This window comes from Urocitellus parryii, chromosome 8 (assembly GCF_045843805.1).
Source record: "Urocitellus parryii isolate mUroPar1 chromosome 8, mUroPar1.hap1, whole genome shotgun sequence".
NCBI classification, from domain to species: Eukaryota; Metazoa; Chordata; class Mammalia; order Rodentia; family Sciuridae; genus Urocitellus; species Urocitellus parryii.
The window spans coordinates 129,907,822-129,926,850 of record NC_135538.1 but is presented as its reverse complement, the minus strand read 5'-3'; the positions used below and the strand labels follow the sequence as shown (position 1 = coordinate 129,926,850).

Genomic DNA, 19,029 nt, shown 5'->3' with positions numbered 1-19,029 from the left:
CAAGAGCAAGAGAGAGGGGCCTGGCAGGAGTGAATTTTTTAGAGCCAAAATCTAATGGGGTATCTGGGTCTGCAAGCTGCCTTGTTGGCACAAGGGGGGGTTGAGTGTTCAGTCTTGAGCAGGGGCTTGGGCATTTGGGCTTGAAGCAAACAGGTGGTAAAGAACAAGACAGAAGGGTTGGAGTGGCTAGGTCACCCTGCATCTAACTTTGTTTAGCATGCCCTGCAGACAGCTTACTCAGCCTGTCCTGAACCTAACATGTTTAAAATCCTTTAAAGCCAGGAAGGCAAGCATGGGGACATTATTAGAAATAATTGCCAATGGCCTAGGGAAAGGTATGCTGATCCTGCTTGCTTGCTTGATTATTTATTTTTAGTATTGGAGATTGAACCCAAGGGAGCTATACCATGGTTGCTAATAACTCAGTATCCCTGATGACAACCCTATAAAAAGTAAACACTATTCAGAAAAAAGAAAAAGAATGTTTGTTAATTCGCTAGCAAAGTAGGAAATGAGGGAATTCCTGTTCCAAAGGCTGTGTTTCTGCCGATCAGCAGGAACAGGTTTTTTAAAAGAGCAGTTTCAGAGAAAATGACATTAGAAAGGAGAAACCAGGAAGGAGAAGATCATGGAGAAGAGGTAATGAAGAAGATTTGGGGGAGAAAAATGTAAGTTTCAAAGCTACAAGAGATATGTAAAAGTGCATCAAGTGAGCCCCTATTACACACTGAACCAATTCCTAACCTGCTCTTTTTTGGAGAAACTGGGGATTGAACACAAGGTTGTTTGACCAGTGAGCCATATCAAAGGTCATTTTGTTTTTTATCTTGAGACAGGGTCTCACTAATGTTCCTAGGTTGCACTTGAACTTACAATTCTCCTGCCTCAGCCTCTGAGTGGGTGGAATTACAGATGTGTGCCACTGTGTCCACTACAATCTATTAAAAAAAAGAAACACCTGTGCATCTCACAGTATAAGAGGGCAGTGAGGACTGTTTTAAATGGGGGTTAGCAACTCGATATAGGATGCCCTCAAGGTGGGCCACCAAACAAGTGATAAGAATGACACCTGATAGGGTCCAGTCCATTTTGCAGAGGATTGAGAGGAGGCAGCAGGCTTTGGGGAGTGGTAAAAGTACCAGGTCACCAGGGGACAGAGTGGGAGAAAAAGAAGAGGCAGAATTGGCTTTGCCAGAACAACATCCCTGTATTACCAAAGAAGTATATTAGTGTATACAAGAAGGGGCCAGAAAAGATGAGGAGCAAGGGGTAGTGGAGAATCAGAGGGTGGTGAGCTGAGTAGGGAGGTGAGCTGTCCATATAGAAGCTCAAAGAGGAGGTGTTGAATGGCTTCTTTGGGATGGCCTGTGACAGAGGAAGAGCCAAGTAAGGAGTTTAGTTCAGTCTAAATGTAATTCAAGGGGCAGTAGACATTGAGGGAAGCTCCCTTTGCCAAAGTGAAGGCTCTGATGAGGACAACAAGTTCACCTTGCTGATATTGGGAGTGGAGGCTCTTACACAACTGAGGCTAGAGAGACTATTGCCTACCCTGCCTGACGAATTCCATCCTAAAAGAAGAAGGAGCCGTCTCTGAACCAAGACTCACAGTAAACTTCTGAAGGAGAAGGTATGAGAACTTCAAGAATCTTGGTGCTGGGCCAAGATCTAAGTTAACTTTTGTGTCTCAAGAGGAGACTTGTCACTGCCATCTCTAGGGGGTAGACTTGGGAGGAGGAGGGGAATAGAAGGGTAAAGTCACTTCCCCATGGGAGCCGGTGTGTGGATAAAGAAGAAGAGCCCTAGGTGAATGGAAAAAGGTGTGTGGACATTGTCCTCGGCCCTCAGACCAGGGTCAAAACCAGCTCAAATCCTCAGAGGGGAGAGAAATTCTGTTAGCATCAAGTCTGCTCTGCAAAGAGAGGGACAGCATCAGCAAGGAGGGAGAACAAGTGTTGTGATTGAGCAGAAAATGGAGGAGGTTTTGACAGATGTGAATGGGCTCATGGTGTGAGGTGATAGAAGGACTGGAAACGTCCACCTCAGAAGCGGGTCATGGGAAGGTACTGGCCAACAGAATAGGGGATGGTCCTAAGGTAAGGGTGAGGGTCAGGGGAGCAGCAGGTAAGTTTTCATGGAAGCATCTATGAGGGGAGAAGCAGAGCACAGTCCCCAATTTTGTGACGATGTCCCTTCCCATAAGGGGAACAGGACACTGTGGAATGACCAAAAAGGAATGAGTAAAAATTAGAGAGCCACAAGCACAAACAAGGCTAGGTGTCTGTAAGGGTTGGTAGTCGGCCCCCAGAACACCTTGAGGACTCAATATGTAGCCCTGGTGTCTAGGAGGAAGGAGACGGGCCTGCCTGGCATATGCAGTGTTACCCTGAGTTTCCCTGGAGTGATGGTAGTGGTTGGGTGATGGGGACCTGGATCTTTTCAGTCCTCTGCAGCCAGTCCTAAGAGTTGGAAAGGGGAACCCAAAGGGCCAGGTGGCTAGGGGGCCCCCATGTGCTCGGGGAATTGAACAGCCCAGTGTCCCTCTTAATGACATTTAGGACAAAAATCCAGAAAGTATGAGGCTTGGGACATGTACAAGCCCAGTGACCCATCTGACCACATTTAAAACAGGGTCTGAGTTGTCCTGGGGGACCATCCCATGGGGCAATGATACCAGGGACAGATGGCTTGAGTGAGCATCTGCTATCTCTGCTTTCAGGCCTTCTCACTTCTCTCATCATGCACCTTAAAGGACACTTCCAGACCTCAGCTTTGGGATTTAGAAGCCGGTCTCAAAACACCTGTCACAAGGAGACAAAATTGCAATGTATGCAGTCCAGGGGAGAAATAAAGCATGTCCACGTGCCTCTGCCCCTTTAGGTGCTTTATTCACTCAAAATACTCAATGCAATTTCACTCTATAGGTCCTTTTTTAATATTTATTTTTTGGGGTGTAGATTGACACAACACCATGCCTTTATTTTATGTGGTGTTGAGGATTGAACCCATGTCCTGCCCATGCTAGGTGAGCGCTCTATCACTGAGCCACAATCCCAGCCCTCTATATGGTCTTAGTAAGAAAATGACAATCCTTAATGCTAGGCACTGAAATAGACATAATCAATTCACATCAAACAATTCTAGATTAATTTTAAGCATTGCAAACACACTTAATCATGACAGGCTAATGACAGACATTCCCTCTGCATGCTTATACTTCTGAAGCCTCCTTGCTGTGCCAATCCCTCCCCCAAACACCCTTTATCTTGTAGAGGAACCAAAGAGTGCTTCTCCCTCCCTGTTCTCATGGGTAGGTTTTAGGAGTCTCTGCTGTGTCTCTAACAATTAACTTCCAACTGTCTCTTTTCTCTTTAGTACTTATAAGGTTCTTGGTTAGCACCTGGATGGCCATCTTAAATGACAGCTGCCAGTTTAAGGAAAACATTTCACTTTCCTGACCAAGAGTGTTTCTGAGAAAGGCTCACCACCATTCAAATTAAAGAATGCATTTCATTGTGTTCATATGGGCTCTGGTTCTCCTCACAGTTAGATAATTTTCTTCAAATTAAAACTTCCCCCTCGAGTCACATCAATATTGGATTTACTTATTCATTTATTTGTTCACATACATTTGTGGTTCTGGGGATGGAACCCAGGCCCTTCCACATGCTAGGCAAGTGCTTTACCATTGAGCTATGTGTCAAGGCCCTCAGTTTTTTTTTTTTTTTTTTTTTGAAGTTCACTCATTTTTGTAGAAAAGCATGGGTTCTGAGTCCCTAGATTGTACAGGGAAAATTGGCCAGTATTCCAGAAGGGGATATAGACCCTTTTTATGCAGATGCACAAAGGAATTTGCACCTTTCAGTAGCACTACAGAGAGTAGAACCCAGTCCCCTTCTGATTCGTCTACCCTTAAACACCCAGTCCTGTTTGTCATGACATCCTACAGTTGTGGGCTGTCTCACAGCACACATGAACCTAGAGTCAAAAGATGAGGAATTCAAAGAGCAGTCTGGGTGCTTTATCCCTAGGGCTGTGTGGGGACACATACAGCTCTCAGTCCTTATACAATCTAAGGAGTCTGGACACACCAGAATATCTTCAAGTCCCTTTTTGGTCATGAAATCCCTTGAAACAACCAGTGATGACACATCTCATAGTTTGGATCTTCCTTGCTTTTATTTGATCCTAGAATCCAGCAGCAGAGCAGAATGAATGCTGTTCAGAACTCCCCACCCCACCCACCACACAAGCAAGTTAGACGTAGAGCCAGAGGAAAGGATGTGTCATAAAGAGGGGTGAGTCCCACAGATCGCTGTGTGGGGGACAGATGGGCTGGCTGTGTAGGACTTGAACTCTGCTACCTGTTCCAAGAGTGAGCTGCAGTCTGCTTACAGATCCAACTGGGTTCTAGTTCACTGTGTATGGAGAAGCCTTCAGGCCCAAATTAGAACATGTACACAGGCAGATTTAGGATAATTCAAAAGAAGATTGGGTGGACCTCCTTCTCCTCCATGGATGTGAAGCTAAGGCTAAGGTCACTGCATAATCCCACCAGCATGAATCCTCAGCAGGAATCATCATTTAGGGGATCTTGGTCTAGGACCAGGTAGCACAGGCAGGGCCACCCATTTGCCCACAGCCACCTCATCCTTACTCATCCTCTGATCATCTGCTGATTGAAAACCTTGTGTCTCTTGGTAGGGAGAGATGGGAAGTGTTAGGGGAAGATCTGTCAGTTATGAGCAACCTTCTCCCCCACCAGAAGGTGGTTATTTATTAAGTTTAATTTAGAAACATTTGCAACTGTTATCTACCTATATAATTCTACTATTTTGATGAAAGCTAATTTGGATGGTTTCATTGGCCATGACTACATGATTTCAGGAAAGACTTGTTAGCAGGATGACAGGCAAGGTTTTGTGAGGCCCAAAGACCCTCTTTTATTCTCATTTCATCCAAAGACCAAGATGCAAAGTTTCTAGGTCTGTGTGGAGACCTACAAGGATGGGTGTACCTTGAGTGTCTGTGTGGCACTGAGGTCACCTAAGAAGGGCTTTTTGAAATTTTACTGTTTACTTAGAATGCTCCAGGACTCCTGTGTTCCCCTACATGGATTATGCCACAGTGTAGCCACAGATAATGACCTAAATTCAGTTTGATGCTTTGAGTTTCTGGGAATAAACCTCATTGATCACCAAGTACTTGGTGGTATTTCTACATCAGCCCCTGGAGAATTTCAGTGTCAAAATCAGAAAACTGGGTAAAATCATCAAGGAAGATGTCAGAGAACTAATCTTGAGATTCTGTTCATTTCAGACTATTTATTGATGGACTATCCGTGAAACAAAATAGTTTCTTCATATGTTCATGAAGCCAAAATCCCATTCTAAAAATCCAGGCCCCTTGTTATGACTCTATACAGACACATATGGCTCTATGCAGAAGGTCCAATCTTCAGGGGCTTCCTTCCAATGTAACCCCAGCATCTGATTCCTTTCCCCATCCACACTTCAGGCAGTGTCTGAAATGCTGGGCTCTGAGTTTCCTTCATGATCCCTCTACATCCTGGTTATACATTCAATTGTGTAGAGAGCATCTTTTTATACACACCCAACTAGGCAGCTGTTGGACAGAAACAGTGAATGAGGCCCTGGTTGTAGATGAACATGTGGCCACATTGAGGACAGGGCACAGTATCAAAAATAAGGACCTTTGGCTGCCTAAAGTCCTTCAATAGTGCTATGAGCTCAGCACAGAGTAGGGAACATCTCTCCAGGTGGATGGCACCCTGGGCATCATAGCTCTCCAGAGGGGCAGGGTATAGCTCTATGCTCAACTGGCTCAACCTGGCAGTGTGACAGAGCAGGTCCCTGAGGACTGACATGGAGATGCGATTCCGGCAAAAGCAAAAGGTCCTGAGCTTAGAACAGCGGCTCAGGGCAGGCAGGATGGCTTGGAGCTGGGAGTCTGCAATCCCACACGCTTCCAAGTCCAACCTGTTCAAAGTGGAGGCAACAGTCTCCAGCAGAATTTTGAGGGGCTCTGGACTGAAATTGGTCAGTTTGATGTATCTCAGATCCAGGTGCCTTAGCTGGCTGGTGTTTGGGCATCGGGAGAGATAATTCCAGTCGGAATCTGAGAGCGGGCAGTTGGTTATTGAGAGGGTCTCCAGAGGGGTCTTCAGGTTCCTAAGGAGAAACAAGGCAGTTAGTTCTGAGGGAGATAATGAATTGGCCTAAACCCAATGTCTCCATGACCATCTGAATATGGTTGACATTTTGTAGAATCTGCTCATTCAGGTCACTCCATTCCAACCTGAAACTTTCACCACTACTTGTGAGACCAGGTGGGTCCTCCATCTCTATGAGTGTCACCCTCAATGACAAGCAGAAAGCCACATATCTAGCCACAGGAAGTCAGGAAGAGTCATGCCCCAATGACAAATACAGGAAAGATGTGTCAAAACACACTGGGATTAACTCCTGCAGGGCTCACTCCCTGTCCCCTCAGCAAGGGCTTACTTAGTGCTCTTCCCTCACAACCCCTGAGTCATCTCCTGGAGCTCCATCTGCCTTCCCAGGAGGAAATTAGAAGTGGGCTCCTCTGCTCCCAGAAGGAGGAAAACAGAGATTCCTTGTTGAACAGGTACAGGTGTGGGGGCTTCCCTCGGTCAAAGTCCTCACCTCTATCCTGCTTTGTAAACTTGTAGCTGGAAAGGCCTCCCAGAAAAGGAACCTCACCCACCCTCACTAGCTCCTGTCCACATCAGCTGGCTTCCCAGCATGATGTCACTTCCCAGACCATGAGCCCTGGTTGAACTTTTTGCTCTAACACAGGTTAGGAGATGGAGCTTCAGGATACAACAGGAACAGATGATGGGGTATTTACATTCCAGTGCCTTGTTCACCATGACAGTGTCAGTGGCTGGCACACAGTAGGTGCTCTTTCATATTTACTGATACTGGTCTGCAGAGGAAGCTCATTTCCCTTACTCACCTCAGAACCTGTTCCAGGTGGCCCTCGAGGAGGAGGACACCATCCACACAGAACTTCCGCAGGCAGTCCATCCTGAGGAACTGAAAGCTGAGCTGGGAGAGCAGCCACTCCTGCTTCTCTGGGGAGGTGTGGGTAGGCATGCGGACCTGGGAGACAAGCAGCTTCCTCAGGTTCCTCATCTGGCCCAAGAAAGGAGCATAAGCAGCCAAGGTGGAGGGCACCCAGGTGCAGTGCACTTCCACCTTCTTGACAAAGTCCAGCTGCAACAGTCTCAGGACCTTCCTGGTGTGGCCGGTGGGTTTCCCAAAGATCTTCAGCCTATTGCAACACAGGTGCAGCCTGTCCCTTCTCTGTGTTACCCATAGGAACAAGACAGTCAGGAATTCATCCAGGGGCCCTTCTGTGAGGCACAAGTCTATGAAAATCTTCAAGGGCAGCTTAGCTGTCATTGCTGGACCAAGTTTCAATGTTCGATTTTTCTTAATGTCCTCTGGTGAGCAGGCATCGACCATGTCTCCAGACCACTTTCTCCAGAAGTTCCTTGGAACCATCCGCAAATCCAGTACCTGCAGTTTCCACCTCCTGTGGGGACCACAGCAGAGTCTCAGCCCTGAGGCCCTTTCCTTCCCCTCTTAGCTGCTGCTTCCTTGTCTACTTCTTCCTTCTGTCACACTTTTCTCTAATCCAGCCTGGTGCAACCACTTGTACAGACTGAGGCAGGAGCAGGTACAGCCTCATTCAGGAGTCAGCACTGCTCCCACAACTACCTCCACATCTGGAAGCCTTTTCCACATGGGGCTCAGCAGGGCCAAGGCCTCTCCACCCCTCCTTGATGGCAGCACAGGAAGCCTGTGGAGCACACTTCAGCAACCACTCTCTCTGCCTATACCCATCCCTTCCCTGGAACCGAGGGTGCTCCCTTCCAGGCCACCAGGGTCCCCCTCACCTGGGGCGATCCTGCTGGGCAAGCAGCATGTCCAGCCCATCCAGTGCCACTCTGAGCATCTCAAGCTGTGGCTTTTTCATCAGGGCCCCCAGGGGCAGGCAGGTGAAGGGCCAGGCCTGCACCATTTTCTTCAGGACCTCAGTGTGTCCCCTGCTGAAGGCCTCCACAAAGAGTGGTGGGAAGAGCTCTATGGGCAGGTCCTCCAGAATCAGGACCGCCATGGACTTGTTGCTCAGCAGGCGGCGCCCTGCCAGCTCCAGGAGCCTGGGTGGGGACTGGATGCTCATCCTGGGAAGTCTGAAAGAAGAAGGATCCTGGAAAATGGTCCAGGGAAAAGGCCACTATCCCATCCATTGCCAGCCACTGGGAAGGGGGTACTGGGGAGTCCAAAAACTCACCCCAACCTTAATGGGGGAAAGCCTTTGATTATTATTTTGTCCTTATAAAATGGGAATTGGAGTGTCTTGTGACTTAATGCAGTAGGCTCCTCAGTTTCAATAACTACAGTGGCTCAGAAAGGAGTTTCCCTCACATGGGTGATGTTATTTTTCATTTCAAAAAATTAAATGGGCACTTATAAAGCATGTGCCCATATTATAAAACACTTGGCAATTACAACAGTCTCATGGATATCTGTTACACATGTGAGATTCTGCCACCTTAGGGGGGAGTTCAAGAGGACAAATAGATCAGAAGAACAGAGTCTGTGAACTGTTGAATGAGATAGTTTGAAGCTTTTTGTTAATTTGTTTAAACAAATTATAAAATTACAAAACTACATGAGCCTTAAAGTATAATTTGGGGGATGAGGAGATATTGGCGATGGAATTCAGGACTCTCAACCAATAAGTCACTGCCCCCAGCCATATTTTGTATTTTAGTTGGAGACAGGATATCACTGATTTGTTCGGCACCTGGTGCTGCTGTGGCTGGCTTTGAACTCTAATTCTCTGGCCTCCTCAAACCCTGGAGGTGTTGGGATTACAGGTGTGTGCCACCACGCCCAGCAAAACAGCATGATTTTAAGGGCACACAAAATAAATATTTTTATTATCAGAAAATAGAATTCCAATCAATTAGAATAAAATAGGATTGCAATCCACTTCCTTGGTTAAGTAATTTTAAATTGGATTTGCCTGGAGCTCAGTGGAAGAGCACTTTCCTAGGACATGTGAGTCACTGGGCTTGATCCTCAGCAGCAGGTAAAAATTATTAAATGATGGGCTGGGGACATACCTCTGTTGATAGAGTGCTTGCCTCACATGCACAAGGCCCTGGTTCAATCACCATACCCCCAAATAAATAAATGGGTAAATAAATTAAATTGTTCATATAAACTTTAGAAAACAACAATTTAGAAAAAGAAAAAGTGCGGGGTGGGCGGGCACAAGCCTATAATCCCAGGGTCTCCAGAGACTGAGACAAGGGGATCATGCGATCAAAGTCAGCCTCAGCAAGAGCAGGCGCTAAGCAACTCAGTGAGACCCTGTTGCTAAATATAGCACAAAATATGGCTGGAGATTTGGCTCGGTGTTTGAGTGCCCCTGAGTTCAATAGCACATACCAAAGAAAGAAAGAAAAAAATTGAAAGTGACATAAGCCAAAGTGGAAATCCTAGTGTTTCGGATCAAGGTAAAACTACACTGAGAGGCAAAATCCACGTTCTAAATTGGTTCATGAGAAAAGACAGGAAAAACATTGTTTCTGAATCCTCACAGGTGAGGCGGGAACAGGGTGGTACTCAGGGCAGTGAGGGACTTACCGGATCTGTCCAGGTGTGCAGGGTTCTCAGAGCCTCAGCAGGCCAGGCTGGTTCTCCTTGGGCTCCAGGAGTCTTGTGTTTCTCTTCTGGCTCCACAGAAGCTTTTATGGACCTCTTTGACTACGCCTCCTCCTCCATCTGGTTGACTGACATCCAATCAGAAAGAAGTATCTGATCAGGTTCTCCAATCTCCACCCACTTAATCCTGATTGGATTTTCATCCTCCAGATTGATTGATTAAATCCGATGGTCATGAAAGTGCGCAGAATCCAGGAGAGTGTGATGGTCAGGGGTGAGTCCTTCCATGCACTCCACACCGTGGACTCAGTTTTGTCAATATGTGATCCTCCTGTTCTTCCCGTGAGACAGAAAAGCACTGAATCCCTAAGAAAAAAACAACACCTGAAAATATCTTTCAAAGGGGTCTTTGGCCATATCAAAATTATTTGAATTTTTCCCCCGAAAATTCCATAGTAAAAACAGCTTTTTGAAGACAGTAGTGTCATCTATGAAGACCACAGAATGGAAACCATGTTGACAACAGTCACACAAGTGTCGAGTTACCTTGCAGCAAATCTGGGCACACTCAGAGAGGAAGAGCAGACAAGGAGGGTAGAATCAGTCTTCTAGACTTAGGGCAAGACTTCTCCTGTTTGTCTGTCTGTACTGGGGATTGAACCCATTGGTTCTCAACCACTGAACCACATCCCCTGCCCTTTTTATTTTTTGCTTTTATTTGGAGATAGTGTCTCACTAAATTGCTTAGGTCCTCACTAAGTTGCTGAGGCTGGCCTCAAATTTGCCATCCTCCTGCCTCAGTCTCCTGGGTTGCTGTGATTATAGGCATGAGCCAACATGCCCCATCAGAATTGGAAAAGTCTGAAATCCACCAAGGGTGGAAACTGTGGGCAACTTGGGAATGGGAGAGAAAGACACATGTTGGACAGCAGATGTTTCTGACATCAGGGAGGCCACCAACTGGAGATTCTTCCTGCAGAATCAGAGACCCGAGGACACATCCCCCAGACAAGATTTGCTCCAGGCAGTTTCCAGGGCTCTTTAGGCTGTGAGAAGTTGACAGGCAAAGGAAAATTTGAAGAGCCTGAGTAAAAAGTAATTCAGGAATTGAGGAAGGAGAGATGGAAAGAGAGGGAGTGCTTGGATGATGAGCCATGTGAGGGGAGGACTTGCAGGGAAGATGTAGAAAAAAATGGTTTGATTGGCGGCAGTTACAGAATTTCATTTCTGCTTTGTTGTTCTGTCTTTGTGTTAGTCAGCTTTTTCATGCTCTCACTACAACACCCAAGCCCAACAACTACAGAGGAGAAAAAGTTTATTTGGGGACTCATGGTTTCAGAGGTCTCAATGCACACACAGCAGATTCCATTCCTTGGGCCCTCGCCTTCAAGGTGAGGCTGACCATTATGGTGAGAGATTGTGACAGAGGGAAGGTGCTCACATTATTAGAGAATAGAGAGGGAGAGACATGGCCCCTTGCCAGATACAAAATATACACACCATATACACACACCCCCAATGATCAGCTTCCTCCAGCTACACCCCAGCTGCTCCCTGTTATCACTCAGTTAATCCCATTAGGAATTAACTTACTGACAAGGTTAAGGCTTAAACCAATCATGTCTCCTCCAAAACCACTCTCTTCACAGGTGAGCTGTTGGGAGACACAGCATCTAAACCATGATGATCTTCTTGGGTATCTGTTGGAAAATATCCCTGTTCACATCACAGTTTAATACTTACAGTTGGTTGAGATGATCATTGGTATCTGTTTCACATAATGACTTACCACAAATGACCCACATTTAATCTCCTATGTGTGCAGTGAAGTGGGGCTAAGGCTATTTCAGAGACCTCATTACTTTTTACGCTATACAACAATTGAAATCTAGACTCTCAACTGAATTCTAAATTTCTTTGCCATTTTTCCGTGTGTAGCCAGCTGGAAATGGTGACTTCATGCCAAAGCCCTGCCTTCTCTTACCACCCTTGACTTGGTGCAGGAGGCAGGTTTCTGTCAACCTAACTTACAACAGACAGTGGCTCTCCAAAGAACAAGTGTAGTCAGACATAATAGGGCAGGAATGCAGGACACCTAAAGAAAGATGAGTCAGAGCCCCATCCAGGAGGCAAAGGGAGAGAGGGTGTCAAAGGCAGCTTTGAATCAATTATCGCTGACTCCACAGATTCAGTACCAAGGGTGGCCTCAGTTCAAGGACAACAGGCGGCTAGTGGCCAGGTGTCCTCCTAGTGTTTGGGGGGGTGCAGGTTGGGGTGGATTTTATGCACAGCTGAGGTAGGTGCTGACTGGTTTCTGAGAGTTCCTGCCATCAGGCAGGGTTGCCCAGGGACCCTCCCTTCACAGCACCCTGCTTCCCCTTCATCAGGGTTTGACACACTTCCTGCCTGTTGATTTGAGTACCATTATATTTCCCCCTTGGGATGAAGATTTTTTCTCTGGATGCATCACATAGTGTTTGATTCTCTCTCAGTAGTAGGATGGACTTTTCCTGGTTGGTCCAGTCTCCCATTGGAGGGAATTAATAGATGACTAGGAATCAATGTTGAAACTCATTGAGCCACATTTGAACAAGGTGGGTTTGGAGGGAGTGGCTCTCAGTGTTCCTCCACCAGGAAGTCACTGTTAAATTCAATTTTTCCTGTTCATTAGGCCTTAGGATACCTCCTCTTTGATCTGCAGATTTATTATTCTATGAAGAATTAGACTTTTGCAGAAATTTTATGAGTACAGGTGTTCATTATTAAAAAATATTTAGGCCCTGAATTTATTTATTTATTTATTTTTATTTTTTGGCATTGGGGATTGAACCCAGGAGAGCTTTACCACTGAAATGCATCCTCAACTTTTTTCACTAATTACTTAGTTAATTAAATTATTCATTTATTCAGTTTGGGTACAAGGTTTGAACCCAGGGGAACTACACCACTGAGCTACATTCCCAGCCCTTTTTTTTAAAATTTTGTTTTGAGACAAGTTCTCACTAAATTGCTGAGACAGGCCTTGAATTTGAGATTCTTCTGCCTTAGCCTGCTAAGTAGATGGTGTTATGGGGAGTCCCTCCAGAAAGCACTCTAAGTCTGAATTTCAAATCAATAGAGAGCTTTACTTACCTGACTAGGGACTGTCACCCACCAAAGAGACTCAAGCTCTGTGATAGGACAGCAGCTTCCTGGTCCATCCAAAAACTATATAAGCACAAAATCCACAACTCAGTGACTTGCTTATCTTCATGTAAGCTAGCCAATTATAGAAATTAAAACATTAATAAGTGGGGCCTCTGGGCTCTAGGCAGGACCAGAATTTTCCAGTCATCAAGCCAGCACATTAGCTTTACAGTTCAGTTGAGCATGGTCCTGGGTTGAAGCAGGTGCTAGACAGTCACATTCTGAATTTGGGTGGGGTTCAGTTGATTGAGAATGTACTTCAAAGTCATGTAGACCCACAATAGCATTCAAACCCAGGATGTAGCTCTCCATGACCACCACTGCATCCTGAGTAGGGTACAATTTGTGGGGTACAAAGTACAGAATGGCAATTTCTTTTTTAATAATTATTGTTTAGTTATTGGTGGACACAACATCTCTGTTTGTATATGGTGCTGATGATCGAACCCAGGCTGCATGCATGCCAGGCAAGCACACTACTGCTTGAGCCACATCCCCAGCCCAGGCAATTTTTTTTCAATAAGAAAACAGCTTTCATTTCAGTTTCTTAGAAACAGCTCTTGTAACAGTTTTTCATAGGAGGCAGCAAAATGAAGTCTCAGGTGCTGCCTATGACAGTTCTTGCTTTATAACTGTCTTATCTCAATTTTCAAAATTTTATATCCATCCTCTGTATTTTTTTTCTAATCTAGAACCTATAACTGACACTCTTATTGATTATATTTATCAGTTCATACCATAGCAGTTGGGATTACAAGCATTCACCGCCACACCTTTTTAAATTAAAATTTGAAAGGTAGACAATTTGCCTAGTATGAATGAGGCCCTGGGTTTGATCCTTAGCAATTCTAAATAAAGAAATGAATAAATATATAGATAGATAGATAGATAAATACATAGATGAAGGACCTGTGTTCAAGGAAACATGTTAGAGGGGTTTTCTTTTCAATCAATTAATTTGACTTTAGTTATGTTCAGGGAATAAATCCAAAAGATAACTTTTGATGACATAGATTTAGAATAATCATTATTAATATTTGCTTTAAAATGGAAAAAATATAAAAAATCTCATATGTCTTCAGACATAATTCTGAACACTATATTAAAATGTATGCGTATCAAATCACCTTATTAATCATTGGTTATAGTAAATTCCCAACAGATTTTTAACCATGATTATTCTAAATCTTTATCATCAAGAGTTATCTTTTGGATTTAATCCCTGAACATAACAAAAATCAGATTAATTGATTAAGACAAAAACCCCTCTAACATGTTTCCTTGGACACAGTTCCCTCATCTATCTATCTATCTATCTATTTATTTAATTAATTTTTATTTATAATTGCTAGGGATCAAACCCAAGGCTTCATTCATGCTAGGGAAATTGTCTACCTTTTCAAATTATAATTTAAGAAAGGTGTGGCGGTGAATGCTTGTAATCCCATCTACTATGGTATGAACTGATAAATATAACCAATAAGTGTGTCAGTTATAGGTTCTAGATTAGAAAAAAATACAGAGGATGAATATTAAATTTTAAAAAGTGAGATAAGACAATTATAAAGCAAGAACTGTCATAGGAAGCACCTGAGACTCCATTTTGCTGCCTCCTATGAAAAACTGTTACAAGAGCTGTTTCTGAGAAACTGAAATGAAAGCTGTTTTCTTACTTTAAAATAATTGCCGCTCTGTGCTTTGTACCCCACAAATTGTACCCTACTCAGGATACAGTGGTGGTCATGGAGAGCTACATCCTGGGTTTGAATGCTATTGTGGGTCTACATGACTTTGAAGGACATTCTCACCCTCCTGTCCTCCACCCAAATTCAGGATGCAACAGTCTAGCACCTGCTTGAACCCAGGACCATGCTCAACTGAACTGCAAAGCTAATGTGCTGGCTTGCTGACTGGAAAATTCTGGTCCTGACTAGAGCCTAGAGGCCCCATTTATTAATGTTTTAATTTCTATGATTGGTAGCTTACATGAAGATAAGCAAGTCACTAAGTTGTGGATTTTGTGCTTATATAGTCTTTGGATAGACCAGGAAGCTGCTGTCCTATCACAGAGCTTGAGTCTCTTTGGTGGGTGACAGTCCCTAGTCAGGTAAGTAAAGCTCTCTATTGATTTGAAATTCAGACTTAGAGTGCTTTCTGGAGGGACTCCCCATAACACCACCTACTTAGTAGGCTAAGGCAGAAGAATCTCAAATTCAAGGCCTGTCTCAGCAATTTAGTGAGAACTTGTCTCAAAATAATTTTTTTTAAATGCTAGGAATGTAGCTCAGTGGTGTAGTTCCCCTGGGTTCAAACCTTGTACCCAAACTGAATACATGAATAATTTAATTAACTAACTAAATAATTAATTAATAAAATGAAAAAAAGCTGAGGATGTCGCTCAGTAGTAGAGCTCTCCTGGGTTCAATCCCCAATGCCAAAAAATAAAAAATAAAAATAAATAAATTCAGGGCCTAAATATTTTTTTAAAAATGAACACCTGTACTCATAAAATTTCTGCAGAATCTCACTCTTCCTAGAAGAGTAAAGGCCAAAGCTTGGAGATGAAATACCCAAGGCCTAATGAACAGGCAAAATTGAATTAAACAGTGACTTCCTGGTGGAGGGACACTGACAGCCACTTCCTTCAAACCCACCTTGTTGTTCAAATGTGGCTCAATGAGTTTCAACATTGATTCCTAGTCATCTATTAATTCCCTCCAATGGGAGACTGGACCAACCAGGAAAAGTCTATCCTGGCACTGAGAGAGAATCAAACCCTAACCATTATGTGATGCATCCAGAGAAAAAAACATTTCATCCCAAGGGGAAAACATAATGGTGCTCAAATTAACAGGCAGGAACTGTGTCAAATCCTGATGAAGGGGAAGCAGGGTGCTGTGAAGGGAGGGTCCCTGGGCAACCCTGCCTGATGGCAGGAACTATCACAAACCAGTCAGCTCCAACCTCAGCTGTGCATAAAATCTACTCCATCAGCACCCCCCAAAGTCTAGGAGGACACCTGGCCAGTAGCCACCTGTTGTCCTTGAACAGAGGTCACTGATGTTATTGTGGAGCAAGTGATAATAGATTCAAAGCTGTCTCTTTGCCTCCTGGATGGGGTTCTGACTCATCTTTCTTTAGGTGTCCTGCATTCCTGCCCTATTGTATCTGACTACACTTGTTCTTTGGAGAGCCACTGTCTGTTGTGACTTAGGTTGACTGTAATTTTGACCCGCCTTGTGCACCAAGTCAGGGGTAATAAGAGAAGCCAGGGCTGTGGCATGCAGTCACCCATTCAGCTGGTGAAACACAGACAAATTCCAGAGAAATTTCACATTAAATCAGAGAGTTGACTTCAAATATTGTAGAGCATAAAAATCAGAGAAGGTGTTAGATAGCCTTAATCCTATATAGCTGCATGCACGTGAAATTAAATGTGTTTAATTTGTGGTAAGTTATTATGTGAAACAGAAACTAAATATAACCTTAGACAATTATAAGTATCCAACTAACATATGATTATGTGATGTGAGCAGGGATATTTTCCAACAAGATACTGCAAAAGACCATCACAGTTTAGATGCTGTGTCTCCCAACAGCTCACATGTGACAATGTTTTTGGAGGAGAAATGATTAGTTTATAGCCTTAACCTAGCCAGTGAATTAACCCCTGATAGGATTAACTGGGGGATAACAGGGGCAGGTGGGGTGTGGCTGGAGGAAGCTGATCTTTGGGGTGTGAATATGGGTGTAGAGTTTGTATCTGCAAGTGGCCATGTCTCTCTGATTTCTGGTAATGTGAGCCTCTTCCCACTGTCACATGCTTTTGCCATGATGTTCAGTCTCACCTTGGAGGTACTGTCTCTGGATTGAGGTCGCTGAAACCAAGCCACCCAAATAAACTTTTTGTCCTCTGTAGTTGTTGTCATTGGGTCTTTTAGTCACAGCTCCATAAAGCTGACTAAAACAAAGACATACTGAAAAATCAGAAATGGATTCTCTAACTGCCACCCATCAAACCATTCCTTCTACATGTTCCCTGGAAGTGCTCCCCTCACATGACACATCCAAGCATTCCATCTCTTTCTGTCTCTCCTTCCTCAATTTTAGAATTTTGTTTTACTCAGACTCTTGCAATTTTCCTTTGTTTCTGTTCTTCTCCCAGGCTAAAGGCCTTGGAAAGTGCCTGGGGCCAAGGTTTTCTGGGAGATGTGCCCTGGGTTGGTCCCAGATTCTGAAGGAAGGCTATCCACTCAGTGGCTGCCCTGAAGTCAAGGACACTTGCTGTCCAACCCTGTGTCTTTTTCTCTAAAATCCCAAGTTGCCCACCGCTTCCACCCTCAGTGGCTTTCAGACTTTTCCAAGTTTGATGGGGCACGGTGGCCCATGCCTGTAATCACAGCAACTCAGGAGACTTGAGGAAGGGGGATGGGAATTTGAGGCCACCCTCAGCAACTAAGGGAGAACCTAAGCAATTTCATGAGACCCTGTCACCAAATAAAAACAAAAAATAAAAAGGGCTGGGGATGTGGCTCAGTGGTAGAGGGCCAATGTGTTTCATCCCCAGTACAAAGGGAAGAAATTTTGCCCGAAGTCTAGAAGACTGCTTCCACCCTCCTTGTGTGCTCTTCCTCCCTGAGTGTGCCCAGATTTGCTGCAAGTTAACTTGACACTTGTGTGACTGTTGGACACATGGTTTCCATTGTGTAATCTTTTTCAATGACACTACTGTCTTCAAAAAGCTGTCTTCTCTCTGGAATTTTCAAAATATTTTTGAAAATTATTTTTTTCAAATAATTTTAATATGGCCAAAGTTCCCAGTAGAAAGGTATTTTCCAGGAATGTTTTTTCTTACATTAGGGATTAAGTACTTTTCTGTCTGACAGTAGAAACAGGAGGGTCACATATGAACAAAATTGAGTCCATGGTGGGGAGTGCATGGACGGAGGCATCCCTGACTCTCACATATCCCTGATTCTGTGCTCGTGCATGAGCATTGGATTCAATGAACTAATCTCGAGGAAGAAAATCCCAGTAGAATTAAGTGGGTGGAGACTGGAGAAGGTGATCACATACTGCTTTCTGATTGGTTGTCATCAATCAGATCGAGATGGGGGCGTGGCCAGAGAGGTCCATAAAGGCTTCTGCAGAGCCAGAAGAGAAGCACAAGAGTTCTGGCAGCATAAGGAGACACATCCTGCACACCTGGCTAGATCCCATAAGTCCCTTACTGGCCTAAGCACCAGCACATTTCCTCCTCACTTGTGTGGATTCAGGTACAATTTTGTTCCTACATTTTCTCATGAGCCAACTTAGGACTTTGATTTTGCCTCACAGTGTGGTTTTGCCTTTATTCTGAATATTAGGATTTCCATTTTGTTTTATGTCACTTTCAATTTTCTTTCTCTCTGTCTCTCTCTTTTTTTTTTTTTTTTTTTTTTTTTTGGTACCCGATATTGAACTCAGGAGCACTCAACCACTGTTTAGTATTTTATTTATTTTTTACAGTAATATAGCCACATCAATGTTTATAGTAGCTCAATTCACAATAGCTACAATATGGAACCAACCTGGGGTCTCTTGATAGATGAATGGATAAAGAAAATATGTTATATAAATTAAATGGAATGTTACTCAGCTTTAAAGAAAAAAAAATGGCATTTGCTGATAAATGGATGGAGTTAGAGAATATCATGCTAAGCAAAATAAGCAAACCCCCCTCCCCAAAAAGACCAAATGTTTTCTCTAACATGCAGATGCTAATTCACAATAAGGGGGGGTACTAGTGAAGAATAGAGTTATCTTAGATTAGGTAGAGGGAGTGAAGGGAGGGAAGGGGAGGGAATATGAGGATAGGAAGGATAGTAGAATAAGACAGACATTGTTACTTTACATCTAAATGACTGCATGACTAATGTGATTCTACAACATGTTCAATCAGAAAAATGAGAAATTATACTCCTTCTATGTATTATATATCAAAGTACATAAATGCATTCTAGCATCCTGCATAACTAATTAAAACAAATAATTTATTTTTAATTTTTTAATTGGTTGTTCACAACATTATAAAGCTCTTGACATATCATATTTCATACATTAGATTGAAGTGGGTTATGAA

At 43.8% G+C, this 19,029-nt stretch overlaps 1 protein-coding gene across 1 annotated transcript; it reads right to left on the bottom strand.

Moving 5' to 3' along the window:
- Window positions 1-5,614: 5,614 nt before the first annotated feature.
- Window positions 5,615-8,229, bottom strand: LOC113178509 (PRAME family member 12-like). The gene is made up of 4 exons (XM_077801546.1): window positions 7,943-8,229; window positions 7,356-7,578; window positions 6,997-7,274; window positions 5,615-6,188 (listed from the first exon to the last, which is right to left on the bottom strand). The coding sequence occupies exons 1-4, from the start codon at window positions 8,227-8,229 to the stop codon at window positions 5,615-5,617; spliced, it is 1,362 nt and encodes a 453-aa protein (XP_077657672.1).
- Window positions 8,230-19,029: the final 10,800 nt, after the last annotated feature.

Coding starts and splice junctions, on each gene's coding strand:
- LOC113178509 (XM_077801546.1), bottom strand. CDS start 8,229: ATGAGCATCCAGTCCCCACCCAGGCTCCTGGAGCTGGCAGGGCGCCGC. Junction 7,275..7,355: donor TGACTGTCTTGTTCCTATGG/GTAACACAGAGA, acceptor CACACCAGGAAG/GTCCTGAGACTGTTGCAGCT. Junction 6,189..6,996: donor CACCTGGAACAGGTTCTGAG/GTGAGTAAGGGA, acceptor GTTTCTCCTTAG/GAACCTGAAGACCCCTCTGG.